Here is a 14,121-nt window from a genome sequence, read left to right as displayed (position 1 = left end):
ATTTCTGAAGTCTGTCTACAGTATACGCTACAGTACAACTGATCCTGGATGGTTAGGGTCATGTTGTGTTCCTGCCACATCTTCTATTGAGAATGGAACAACAGTTGTTGTACAATAATTCAAAGATTGGGCCTTTGTATCCAACATACATTTTGCACACGCTCCTTTTGGCTTTAAGTGAATTTGTCCATTAAGTCTTTCCTTTTTTCTTTCGTAACTTGTCAGTCACATATTTCACTCAGAAATGGGCAGGCTGCCGATCCTTACAAAAGACGATGTTGAAAGATATAACACTATAAGGTACATATTTCTTTATACATGTCAAAATGTGCATATTATTATCGTGTGATGGAATGCTTTTGATGTAGCATACAAAAACACATACGTTGCAAAATACAGTTTTGCAGAAAAGGACTAAAATACAAGGAAGTGGCAGCGAAAAGCATTTGTCAAGATAATTACACATTTTGACATATATGAATATATCCCTTATATTTTCTTTTTCAAACAAATTAGCTAGCTTTTACATGAATGAGCATTTCTGTCATGACAATACATCATACAGTACATTACACATCATACATTATTGCAAGGTATCATAAATAAGGCCAGAAGATATCTTTAGATTCTGCATGTCATAAAGTAGCCATTTTACCAACAGTTGAAAGAAATATATTTATCTTTGCAGGATCGCATATAACACAATTGCTGATTGTTTGCATACTCATAATGATTACTTCCCTTGCCCCCCCTAATAGTCAATACAAAAGTCCACTTTTGAATATGTAAAAATCATTTTTAAAAAGTACTACATCAGCTTGTGTGCGCCAGTTGTCAGAGATATCAAGTTTTGTTTGAGTTCATGTCACTTTTTTTGGTAAAAGCATTGAATCACTTTGTGGTTCACCCTAATATGAGGACGTCATATAAGCAAAATTAAAGTAATACAGTTTAAAAACATGTGGTTTTTAAAACCAGCCCAATTGAAACCCGATTTTACGATGCACATAAACCTGAGAGCGCCAGAGTAACCTCAGTTTAGGTGCAGTTAAGACCATTGTTTAACTCAGTGCGAATCAGATATACAACATAAAACATTAGGACAAATTCTTTAAAAATATAATAAAATAATATCAATAATAAGAATAAGAAAAATAATCAGTAGGTTCATGAGGGTGCAAATAAATGTTTCTATGAAGTATATCAAATTAACCACATTTGTGATGATCAGGAAATGCCATTTGATTGGTTTTACAGTACACTTGATACATTTTGCAGAATGTCTCATACTGTATAACGAATGTAGAAACACAGGATGATGCAGGTGCTAGTGTCAACAATGTACAGTAGTAGGCTGTTCACATACTAGCTACATCTAGCTCAATGATGTGTTATACAGTTATAGTTATATTGCTAAAACCCTCCACAAAAGAAATTTAGAGAATTACTGAAAACATTAAACTGACTCTTTTGACGTCTACTTTATCAATTTGATAAGCGCATTCAGATTAACCTCAGAATTTAAAGGTACAATAGGTAGGACGTTTGTGTTAGAACATTGTTACAAGACCATTGTAAATCCCTTCCTATCATTGAAAAAGGCTCACTCAGATGTTGACTCACCCTCTGCCTGTGTTTATAGTCCTTAAATTCGGGTTTCAAAATATACAGTTTATGGTCCGACACTCTGTACCAAAACATTGTATAACTGTACAATAATTCAAGCTCATTGATTGAAAATTGGTTCTAATTGCCAAAGCCAATGGTGGAGTTTCAACGTCAGCGCGTTTACAGAGAAGAGGGAGGGATACACAGTGCTGTGGTTTGAAGGTGTTTGATGCTGCTATTCCCCTCTTGGCCGTTGGACGTCTGAAATTACCTATTGTACCTTTAAGATACTGCAAAGCCAGAATGATCGCTGCAATGCCAGGATGCTCGCTTTCGAATATGAAGGTATTCTCCAAGGGACATGTGCTAAGGAAGCGATACAGCTGTGAACTAATTGAATCATTTCTACTTATTCAATTAGTAGAATTGCCTCTCAAATTGGCGGTCAGCAATAGCCAACTGCCCTGACTTCCCTCTTTCAAAGTGAAAAACGGAATTTAATATACCTACGTTTCACAAAATGTGCGTCTTTCGGGTAAATTTCCTCGGGTCGTCCACCATTTCAAGGAAGAAGCTTTCTACATTCAATTATATAAACTTGTCAAGAATATGTTCCCTCCTGTATTGCAAATATATTAAACGATTTACGAATCACGTTTCTTTACGTAAAATGAATAAACTACAAGCTGACAGTCACACACATGCAAGGAAAGTTATACAGTAGTGTGCGAGCCTGCCTGGCATGATTCCTAATCCATAACTAAATGTCGCCTTGGAATAATTTGAGGTCTGAGCGTGCTCACCGGAAAATAGCTTTGGCTGAAACTGTGAGTATTTCCACAGGAAGCGTGTTAATTTGTGCAAAATAGAATATTAGTTTGTATTATTTGTTTATAGATATGTAAGTGCTAGCTAGAGTGGCACGTCTAGCTGTCGGAACCAGAGACAAGTTAAAGTCGCTGGACGCTATCCGTGGTGCTGAAGAAACTTGGCGGAATAAATTATATACTTGTCACCAAAATTGCTGGCTGAAAAACCCTGTATTCCAGTAGTAACATTTTGACTGGTGTTACAGCATTTAATTCAAACGGGCAGTTTTACGATGGTTATGTAAACAAAGGCTATTTGGATGTTATATTTCAACAGTAATTAAATTATACGTTGCCCTTCAGGGGCGTAATTTTCTATTCTCACATTGGCTAATTTGAAATGCATATTTTGGCTAGGTCACGGGTGTTTAGAGCGAATCAATCTCTTATTTTCCATTAAGGCTATTCAGTGCAGTAGATATCACCAGATGAATGTCAAGGCAACGTGATGTAGCCTACTGTATTGTCATCATATCAATATGACCTGTAAGGCAGACATTTGCTGTAGCACTAAAATGAAACAGAGGAACTCCCAAGTGGCAGTAAGTATCACATCTGTATCACATAAAAAATAAAAAATAAACATTCTAAGTTGAGTGTTCACTCCTCCTTTAGCCTATGTATTTCGACTATAGAATATGGTGTGGTTGCTTATCTCAGCCAGGTCCGAGGCAGGTTTAAACGCAACCTTCCCTTCTTCCTTTCTAAAGAAATTCCGACCACAACATCAAACGCTTAGACTTTCATAAATGCAGATTTCGGCTTCCGCAATATAACGACGAGTTTAAATAAATTAGCACTCGATAGCTCTTATTAATGTTCCCATGTGCTGGAAGTGGGCTATAACGTCCCCCTCTGTGCCAGAAATAGAGGCTACCACTGGAATACATGTGGATATAGGCTAACTCCTGTTTTATGGACCTCATTATGAGAATGCCGTCTTATACTTCACACCTTCACAACTCTTCACAACAATTAAACCCCAGAGAGCACGTATAATTTACAACAAAAACAGAGTTTCAGAAATATGAAAGACACGAATCACGCTATGAGTGGGAAAATGCGTAGTTACACGTCACTTGACATCCTTGGCCGCATGGAGAAGTTGGAGGGAACGCATCCGCAGCACGCGAGCCACAGGGATTTCTGGATGTCGGGGTTTCTGAAGGCATAAATTATAGGATTGATGGCTGAGCTGCAAGTCGCCGGTAGAACAGTGGCATATGTGTAGACCATGGGGTATCTAGAGTCAGCCACGAGGGAGTACATCGCAAAGGGTATCCAGCACAGCGCGAAGGTGCCGAGAATGACCGAGAGAGTGGAGACACCTTTGGTGGTAGAGGAGGCGTGGGAGGTGGCCATAAATTGATGCTGCACCGCGATCTGTTGCGCGTGCCTGAAAGCTATTTTGCAGATCTGCAAGTAAAGCTGCATCATGAGGGCAAATATTAGCAAAAAAGTTACCGCCAGCAGGGCTGCATTGTTTTTAGTCACTGGTCGACATATGCTGCAGGTGAACTCGTCTTGCAGACAGTTCCATCCCAAAACTGGCAACATACCCAGTGCAACGCAAACCAGCCAGATGAGCACCAGGATGACGTAGGTGAATGTCACGGTTCGCTCTGTGTGGTAAGTCAGCGCGTTGTAAAGGGAGAGGTACCGGTCCACTGTGATCGCCAGGATGGTTAGTACGGAGGCAGAAAACGCAGCGATTAGCAGTCCGGCTGACACCAAATGTACAAATTCCGTACTAAGCATGTAGGTGAAGATGAAATTCAGTATGAGGCCGAGCCCAGCCAGCAGATCAGCAAAGGCAAGACTTCCTATGAGAATGAACATTGGGGCTCTGAGTGCGGGCGTGTAAAAAATGATGGCGATTACAATTGCGTTTTCGCAGGAGATCAGGGTTCCCGTCACGCACAGTGCAACGTCCCAGGGGTTGACTACAATCGGTTGCAGCTCAGCGGTCCGAACGGGCGAGGAGTTCCTTCCATCTTCAAAACTGAAGGTTACCGAGTTCAAGGAAGAGGTGTTTTGGAGTTGGTTGTTCATTGCTGCGGCAAGAGAGTGAATCATAGCTGAGAGGGAGAGATGAAAAGGCGGAGGGAAGGGGTGTGAGTGTTCAGAGAGAGAGAGAGAGAGAGAGAGAGAGAGAGAGAGAGAGAGAGAGAGAGAGAGAGAGAGAGAGAGAGAGAGAGAGAGAGAGATGGTGTGTGAGTATCAGTCATTTATACTCCCCAAAACACACGCACCGCCACGCAGGGACAGAAATGTTTTGTACGCCTACTGGTTTCACTGCAAGTGTAGCAATAGAATGTTCTTAGAAATAGGCCTCCAAATATTTCACTTTTCTCAGATGAAAATGGCCGATTTGTGCAGACTTAACGATTTTCTATCGGCATTGTTTTTTCGGTCGGCTAAGGCTTGTCGTTGATCAACTGAATGCTTTATATGTAATTAACCAATAGCCAATCGTAAAATAGTGACATGTAGCCAATGAGTAACAATGAAACGAGAATCTGCCCTGCATTATAAATTGCCTATTATTGACACCATGCAGGATAGATGATAAGGGCTAATAGCCTTTGCAATTAAATATAGCTAGGCTATGCATTTTGTGCGAGTGAACTGCTCAGTGTGAAGATATTGAATTTAAATCTGTTTTCTCTTTGATGCTTGCCAGCATTCACAGACAGAAGCCGATCGACCACATTTTAAACCATGCGCATGCTATCATTCGCAAATTTTCACCATGCATTATTACCAATATGCCAACCGCGAATAAAGGACTACAAAGGTCACAGAGTCAATACAATGGTACAATTCCTGGTCACAATATTCGCTTTACGTACCGATTGCAGCCTAATACATACTACAGTTTGTAATAAGTACAGTAGCCAATATCAAAATACCGATGTGTCCGGGGAAAGTAAAACGAAACACCAACCGGAACATCCGCGCAGTTTATCCTCTAACGATCTTAGCGTCCGCCAAGAAGCACTGAAGTGTGCATTTTGAAGAAAAAAAAAAAACATTCAAGTGTGCATATCCCAGCCAGACAAATACATTCAAGAAAGCAGCAGAGGGGGATGGAAACGCTGAGCGAGTGAGAGAGAGGTGACGGGAGAGGAGAAATTACCAGTTCCTCGTTCTTCCACCATATGGGTTCACACCGCCGTCAGATCACGTCGTTATTTTCGGAGAGTCTGATCGGAAGGAACGTATTGTTCCTTGGTTAACATTGATATGTTAGCTATTTTCCAGCAGAGACGGTCTTGTGTTGTACCCCATTGGACGTACCAGTGGTTCTCACGTCTGACGTCAAAAGTGTTCACTTATAGGCTATACACAAGAGACTATGCGATCAGACCAATAGCGCCTATCATCATTATGTCAGAAGTAACTATACCGGTGGAATTTCATGCATCGTGTCATTCGTCCTCAAGGTTATTTTCAACAGCTGAATATCCCAGTTATAAACTTAGGCTATAGTGCACCCTGTAGTTAATACCAATGACTATGCAGAGCTATCTGAAAGCTATATCTAGTAAAACATTGCAATCAATACCCTTCTAATCGCTTTTACAGCAGTATCATGTTTAAATAACTTCTAGACTTTGTTTCTGATAGATTATTCTAAAAGTCAAATATATGTATCGCTTGTCAAAATATGATGATGATTTTTATTATTATAATCGTCATAGCTTGTTATTGCTATTGTTGTTATTCATGAAACAGTAATTACATGGTAAATGGTTGGCATTCACCCATTCATACACACACTCACACACCGATGGCGATTGGCAGCCATGCAAGGCACCAACCAGCTCGTCAGGAGCATTTGGGGGTTAGGTGTCTTGCTCAGGGACACTTCGACACGGCCCGGGCGGGGGATCAAACCGGCAACCCTCCGACTGCCAGACCACTGCTCTTACTGCCCGAGCCATGTCACCCCATACATTGGGCTCAAGAATTATTGGCACCCTTAATAAAAAAAAAAGAATAAAAAAGGTTTCCTATAATAAGCAACATAGAAAATTGTTATTTATACATATGGGATAAGTACATACTTTTATTTCATTATATTCACTCTCATGTGTCAATGTTTTTTTAATTAGTAATCTATTTTTATCTGAAAACCACAGGTGCCAAAATTATTGGAACCCCTAACAGTTATTGTAAATTAAATCAAACAAAGTGAAATTGGCAATACAATTTTACTTAATATTGTACATTTCAGTCTAAAGAAACTATATTGTTTCATTCAACACCAATTCCTGTATCACTGGAGTAAAAATAAAGCATGTAAAATCCCTCTGTCAACCATCAAGATGGGAAAAGCCAAAGAACTGTCAATTCAGAAGACACCAATTGTAATTGACCATCACAGTGGTTAGTGGGTACAAAGAAAATGTAAAAAATATAAACACATTGGTGGTTAAACATACAATTTAGTACTGTCAGGGCAATAATAAAAAGGTGTAAAACATATGGAATGGTTGTAAACTTGCCAGGAAGAGGATGCAAGTACAAATTATCCCCACAGATGGTTAGGAAGATGATCAGAACCAAGCATCTTGAGTTTGCCAAACATCATTGGAATTATGACTGAAAAGGAGTGCTATGGTCAGATGAGACCAAAAATTTAAGTTTTGGCCATACACACCATCAACATGTTTGGCAGCCAAATGGAATGCTTACAAGGAGAAGCACCTCATACCTACTGTCAAATATGGCAGGGGTCATCTTTGGGCCAAATGTCCTGTTTTGCAATGATTTTTAGACGCACATATGACACATTCTGCCCAGGACACATGGGTGTCATGTATGAAACTGGTGCACAGGGCTGGAACCACAGTATGCGTGTGATCTAGGCGAGTCAACGCAAGGTGCGCTTCTCTCCTTAATGCATATGCATTTAAGGGTGGATCACGCAAGTAAAGGACGGAGATATTATACAGGTGGCTGATTATGTATTTAGTTGAATTTACTAAGGTTTATGTCCTTAATGAGGGCCGATTTGAGCGTCAAATTTCTCTGGCTCTAAAGAGCAGGCGTAAACCGAGGCTCAAACGAGACAGAGACGCAGGTATAGGCTCCGAATCTTTAAATAACTTTGTTGAAATAATCTTTGCAACACAAATCATACTATTTCAACTCCAAGAAATCAAACAGATTATTACCATTAAATATTAATTACCGATTGCAGCCAAGCAATAATTAAGGCTGGGTGTTACAAAAAATATTTAGAAAATAATATATTCAGTTAACCAATATCTCATGCAGTGGGAAATGACTGAAATAACATGCTCAACTATAGTGACAGTAACAAGTGTTATAAGATTAAGAAAACTGTTGCTGCTAGTACAAAGTATAAGTAGAATGAATGCATTGATATGCTGCTTTTAATCGCTTTTGTCCATTGCAGAAAGACATCCTTTTTGTGTTTAACAGGACATTGTTAGAAACAGAGCATGCTCAACTGCCATTGCCAGAATAATAAAAACAGTGTGTTTGTTTTGATTAGGTATCCTCCAAGAAATGGGGGGAGACTTATGTGACATACAACCAGACGTACAAATAATCTTCTCCTGCTTCTGGAAGAATTAAAATATGTCACGGAACCTCCCGCACAACGTTTCCATTCTATCCCAGCAATGGTCAAGCTCATTGCATGTTGGATCTCGCATTTTGGATTCATTCAAACGACAATAGCCGCTACAGCTGGAATATGTAGACTTCCCATGTTCACATGAATCATATGCCATGAAGAGCGTGGGTGGCTGTTCATTGTTGTCACTTTCCCATCACCTCAGCAAGGCTGCTTCATTCATCCTCAGATTTATGCTTGACTGTGCAGGCTTCCATCATCCTGCATTTTCTCAATACACCCAGTAACATCAGTCATATCCTGTAAGCATTTATGTGCCGATGAGGGGGTGTTAATGACCACAACAATCACAAAAAAATGTGTTATTACTGTATGCTGTATGTTATTCCTGTATTTTACTACTGTATCATACAAAATGTCGCCTCACACCCAAATAGTGAGTGAAGTCAAACTTGCCCATTGATTTTTGTCTCATGTCCTAGAACTTCTTTGTCTGGCGGTGCAGGTGGCGTGATGTTATTTGATCACACGGTTTTGAGGGACTTGTGCAAAGGCAACTGATTGCAGAAGGAGCAGAGAGTCCATCTTGCTCTCTCAGTCTTCCCCCAAATTCATCTCTATCAGAAGGTATGGTCCCCTTTCGAAACGAGAATATTGATAATTTTGGCAGTAACAACCGAATTGCCGTGCAGCGTTTGTCATGCACTCTGTAGACGGTGTAACCAGTCACAGGAGCAGACAGAAGAGAACAGGACTGAATGAGAGGCATCTTGGAGCTGGGATTTGTAAAGAGTGCTATAAATAAAACAGACATCCCGCTGTCTGGCTGTGCTGGGTTCTCTGTAGCGTGCAGCGAGACAGCCGTAAGTTATGGCAGGCAGGCCATTTCCCCAAGGTGTGAGAGCACGTAGCCTGTAACAGCATCTGCCCAAAAATAACTATTCTTCACCTGGTGTCTACACCTTGTTTCTCATCAGGGGGTGGTGTATAGGTCATGCTTAATTGCAACCTCCGTGTGTCCACCTTTCAACAGTCCATCCTAGGCATGCCTATGCATGTGAATGCAAATGCATTGGCTTTCAAAGACATCTACAGGGAAAAACATGGCTGTGTATTACCATCTATTTCTTGGTGGCATAAACTCTTATTCCGGATACATTATTATAGTTTATATGTTGTACATATGATTCATGCATGGAGTAGCATATTCAAGCAGCTCAATTGTACAGTAGATGTGCCACATTTAGAACCTAAAATACAGCAGGGAGAGAAAACAATATGTGACAGAATGTATGCTAGAACTGCACAAGTCATTTATTCCCATATGACATCTCTGTTCTTGTTTTTAAAACATCACAGTTATGAGAAGGCCATTTTATTCCATGGCTTGTTGTGGACCACTGCACCAACGGACACATTGCCTTAACATTGAAGGGGACAACCAAACCATTTGCTATACCAACAAATGCTAAACAAACAACCCATTTACCAACACTAACTGTGAGTAAAACATTTAAGGTATTTAACCACAGATGAAAACCATAGGGTGCAACCCTATTACAGCCGTGTCTGACTGCTATGTGTAATAATGTCACAATGGTTCAATCCCTTCCATCTCTCTTTGCCTCAAGGTGATTTTACACAGACCACAGCTGCAGATTGGCAGGACACCGATAGGACAGGGGCCTTTGAGTGATCATCAGCTCTGTGTAGCTGTACCCTAAACAGACCTTCTGTGCATCACCATTTTACAAGAGAGCTTATCTGTCCTTGGCACAGAGCCATTTATCCCCTGCCATCTCTCTTTGGCTCTGAAACTGATGGCTCTCAGCACTCCACAGACCTCATTACGTTTTGCTGATATTGAGCAGTTACATGTTGGTTGTCTTTCCTCCTCGTCTCACCCGCCCAACCCCCCACACCTATTTCTCTCCCTCTCTTTACTCTAGGGTCTAGTGGAGGTTTACCTATGGTGAATCCTTCGCTGAAGTCTTCTCCACACCACTGATTCATCATTATTTATTGTATCAGTTTGTAAACACTTGATTTGCACTTTGTTGTACGTCACTCTGGATAAGAGCGTCCGCTAAATACCACGTAATGTAATGTAATGTAAACACCTTCTCAAAAAACATCCTTGTTTGCGTTCACTTGGTGTGGACCTTAGCTAGTGAACCCGGAGTAAACGACTGTACTGTGGAATCCATGGACTGTCCCATCAACGCATATGTTTTCCACTTGTATAATTGTGCCACAAGACCAGCTGGTTGTGAGGACATCACAGGAAGTCTTTTACCTCTACTCTCTGAAATGGAAGACATCAGGTATGATGTTGATGGGGTGTTGTGGCCTAACAGGGAGGAGAGCCTGGATGCCCAGTGAGACTGATGAATACGGTATAAATATTTTCTATTGACTGCAATACTATGTACACAGTCTGTCTGGTTTTGATGCAAATACTTTAATGTCAGGGTTTGGGCAATGATCAGAAGGTGCTCTATATTTGGTGACAGCGATGTGTTTTGACCCATGTGGTTAATATTTGTAGGTCTTTTGCACAAGTGGCTTTGTGTTATGAGAAATAGTTTTACCATTTTAGGAATTGAGTTTTGAGAATGAAGTTAGAGTTGCAGGAAATGCATCTAAGCAATTGAGAAAATGGTAAAGACATGCTTCAGAGGAACCTCCACTGAAAACAACATGAACTCAGAATGCAGATAATGGCAAATTAAGAATATATTTTGGTTCTTTACTTTTTACAAGGCTATGACCTTCATTCGGAAACACAGGGGAGAAATCCACTATAGGACTGCTGGCTCTCCAGCTCATGCTTCTGACTGCTCTCAGTATCCAGGGGTGTGGTTTTCATGGTTGTTGATTTGCTGAAATGTATTTGTGTTCTGATTTCCCTTGTTTCAAAGCATATCAGGGACTGTCAAAACCCCTGGATGGTAAGATAAATGAGGAAACTTCCAATTCAGAAAGTGAGACTTCAAACTCAGAGAGCCAGCAATCCCATAGAGCCATCTGTTGAAGAGAGTGACGACTTTGAATTATACAATACCAAAACATAAGTAAACATAAACCAGTAAAAATGAACCGAACATGTGAAACATAAACCAAATGAGAGATAATATTGGCCATTCTTTGCATTTTATTTCATGTTTTCCAGTCTTTCGAGTGGATATTCTCTTTAAAACTTGATTTCTGGTCCGAAGAAAAGCAAAGAATGAAATGTGTACAGGTGAACACATTTCCCAAAACTGCATTATGTCCAAACATTTCCAAAAAAAACACAGCTCCAATAATTTACCATCTTTGCTCAGGACACCAACAAGACCCCTCCGTTCTGCCACTTCGTGCCGTCTGGCGCCTCTCCCTCGTCACGCTCACGATTGCTGTCTGTCCTGGTCCCAAGGTGGTGGAATGACCTCCCGGTGGATGTCAGAACGGCAGAGTCTCTGACCTCCTTCAAGCGCAGACTGAAGACCCATCTCTTCAGGCTACACCTTTCCCTCCCCAACTCACAATCACTGTGATTAGCCTTAGACCGTAATGGCACTTATGTATAGATATCGTTACTTGTATAGGTATTGTTGTTTTTATTGGCTGTTGTATTGTTGTATTCTAGCTGCCAGCTGTGGTATGCTAGTTTGAAAGTTGATTGTACTCTTCAAGGGTTCTGAATTTCTGTATGTTTACACTAGGACTCGGAACAGTACTGTCCTCTTAGGTCCACTTTTGCACTTGTTCTTGTGTTTGATTTGCACTTTGTTGTACGTCGCTCTGGATAAGAGCGGCTGCTAAATGCCACGTAATGTAATGTAATGTAACAAGGAGGAGTCAAGTTTAGTGTGTGTAGTGGTTAATGTACATGACTGGGACCCACAAGGTCGGTGGTTTGAGCCCCGGTGTAGCCACAATAATATCCGCACAGCCGTTGGGCTTTTGAGCAAGGCCCTTAACCCTGCATTGCTCCGGAGGAGGATTGTCTCCTGCTTAGTCTAATGTTTTTTTACTCTGCTATGATTTTATTAAGCAGTCACATCAGGCCCATTCATGTCTTTACCTTTTACAGCACTTATCAGTAGAGAATGAGCAGATAACTAGATAATCAACCAGGGGCGTTGTGCACCCAAAGTATTTGATGGGGCAAAAATTCTAACAGATAAATATGGATGGTTTTTGTTCACAATACAAATCCTTTTTCCTTCAGTCATTTGTTTTCCCTATTTACCAAGACTACCAATTACAACAACCAACAGTGACAACACAGTCTAAAATACAGACAATATTTAAACAATATATTATGCTAAATGGTAGTGCTGTAAATATATCAGGACAGCACTGATAATATTTAGTTTAGATTAATTAGCAAATCATAGGGAATAGTAAGTCGATCTGTACTGTACACTCCCCCATCTCAATCCTTTCTTTCAAGAAGGCGAAGAGCTTAAGGGGACTACATGCAAGTTGTCTGTATCTTAACTGGTGCATCTCTCACTCTCTCAGTCATCTCTGCCTCAATTGCAATAACCAGAAAAAAAGCAATTTGTGCATAGCATCTCTGGTGGAAATGATATAAGCAATTATATAATCGAGTGATGTATATAATTTCTTCAGTTATGAAAGTTATGCCCAAGTTGAATCCAGGCATGCTCACTTTAGGTCTGTGGCTATTGAGTTGCAACACAACACGGGCAACACTATCAATATTTGAAAGACGACAGGGCATTTGCAGTGTGCAGAGTTCCACTGCAATTACCACCTACCATCACAAAAACAACCAAATACGAGAACACATACCTGAATGTTTATGCCAGTTGAAGTTTAAAGAATATGGCTCAGCTGATAAAAGAGAGAGTCTGCCTATGCTGATGAAGAAAAAGCTAAACTTTAGAGCAAGGTTTACAGTGTGAGGTAAAAGGTATACACCTAATTGTTGCAGGGGAAAGAAATAACTTATTAAGAGTCAAGAATTTGGTTTGGGTTCCTGATTCAAAGTATTTTGTTAAACTGGCAGCATAATAAAGAGTAAAAGATCTTGGTGGGGCCTAAAGACAGATTTTGACCAGTGTGGTCAGACCCTATGCCAGGATGATATTCCTCCTCCCACTGTACTACTCTTGGATTAGATTGGTTCGGCCCAGTTTTTACTTTGAACTACCCCAGACAAAACATTAGATTTTTATATAAAGTCATTGGAGGATGTATGGCTTAACCTAGTTGCGGTCTTCGAAGTTCTGGGAAAGTGGGTGGTGCTAAATATGGATTAGCAGTATGTTGTCTGATAACTTGCAAAAAGGGTATTGTGGATCACATTTTCTGATTGATTTGAAAACAGATAACCTACAAATGAAAGCAGGGAAATAATATTTTTTACAGTATTTTCAATACTTGTTTAGATTTACAGGGCCAAAGAATAATTATTTTCATCAAGAGAAAGAAATACTGGCACAATATAAAAATGTAGATTTATGTTTATAAATGTGAATAACCACTATACTGTAAAATCAATCTTATTCATTTTTAATGAGATAGAATTCAAGCTCTGTTACATTACCATGTTGCAAGTATTCAAAACAATGTTTGGACATCATGAGTATGCACATTCTCTCACAATTGCCACAAGATGGCTTTAACTCAGAGTTCAATGTCAACATTACCTTCTGCATGAAACATCATTAAGTTCAGCAGTGTTATTCACTAAAGTTTCTGCAAAATATGCACTAACAACCTTTCCCATCTTTCAAGGTTACTGAACTCTCTTCTAGCCATGGTAGCCAAACAGAATGTGCAACTGGGCCTGCCCAGAAAGCATAATCATGCGCAAATTGGGATAGTAAATCCTGAATTAACCCAGGAACCACAACTGTGTAAAATCATCTGCTTTCAATAAGTGTTTCCTTCAGGTAGTTACCGGCATGGCCCTATTTAATTCAAATGAAAATATCCCCTTAGCAATTTCAGTCCCACGCATGAGAGGAAGTGGCTCCACCAAAATTCCAAGGGCTTTTGGCTTTTGTTGAGAAA

At 40.2% G+C, this 14,121-nt stretch overlaps 1 protein-coding gene across 1 annotated transcript; it reads right to left on the bottom strand.

The window, feature by feature from the left end:
- Window positions 1-3,545: 3,545 nt before the first annotated feature.
- Window positions 3,546-4,553, bottom strand: LOC133134047 (G-protein coupled receptor 12-like). Its single transcript, XM_061250426.1, has one exon. The coding sequence runs from the start codon at window positions 4,551-4,553 to the stop codon at window positions 3,546-3,548; it is 1,008 nt and encodes a 335-aa protein (XP_061106410.1).
- Between the last annotated feature and the right edge of the window lie 9,568 nt (window positions 4,554-14,121).

This window comes from Conger conger, chromosome 7 (assembly GCF_963514075.1).
Source record: "Conger conger chromosome 7, fConCon1.1, whole genome shotgun sequence".
Taxonomy (NCBI): Eukaryota; Metazoa; Chordata; class Actinopteri; order Anguilliformes; family Congridae; genus Conger; species Conger conger.
Note: the sequence above shows the minus strand (reverse complement) of the source record. Positions and strands in the feature narration are given on the sequence as shown.

Coding starts and splice junctions, on each gene's coding strand:
- LOC133134047 (XM_061250426.1), bottom strand. CDS start 4,553: ATGATTCACTCTCTTGCCGCAGCAATGAACAACCAACTCCAAAACACC.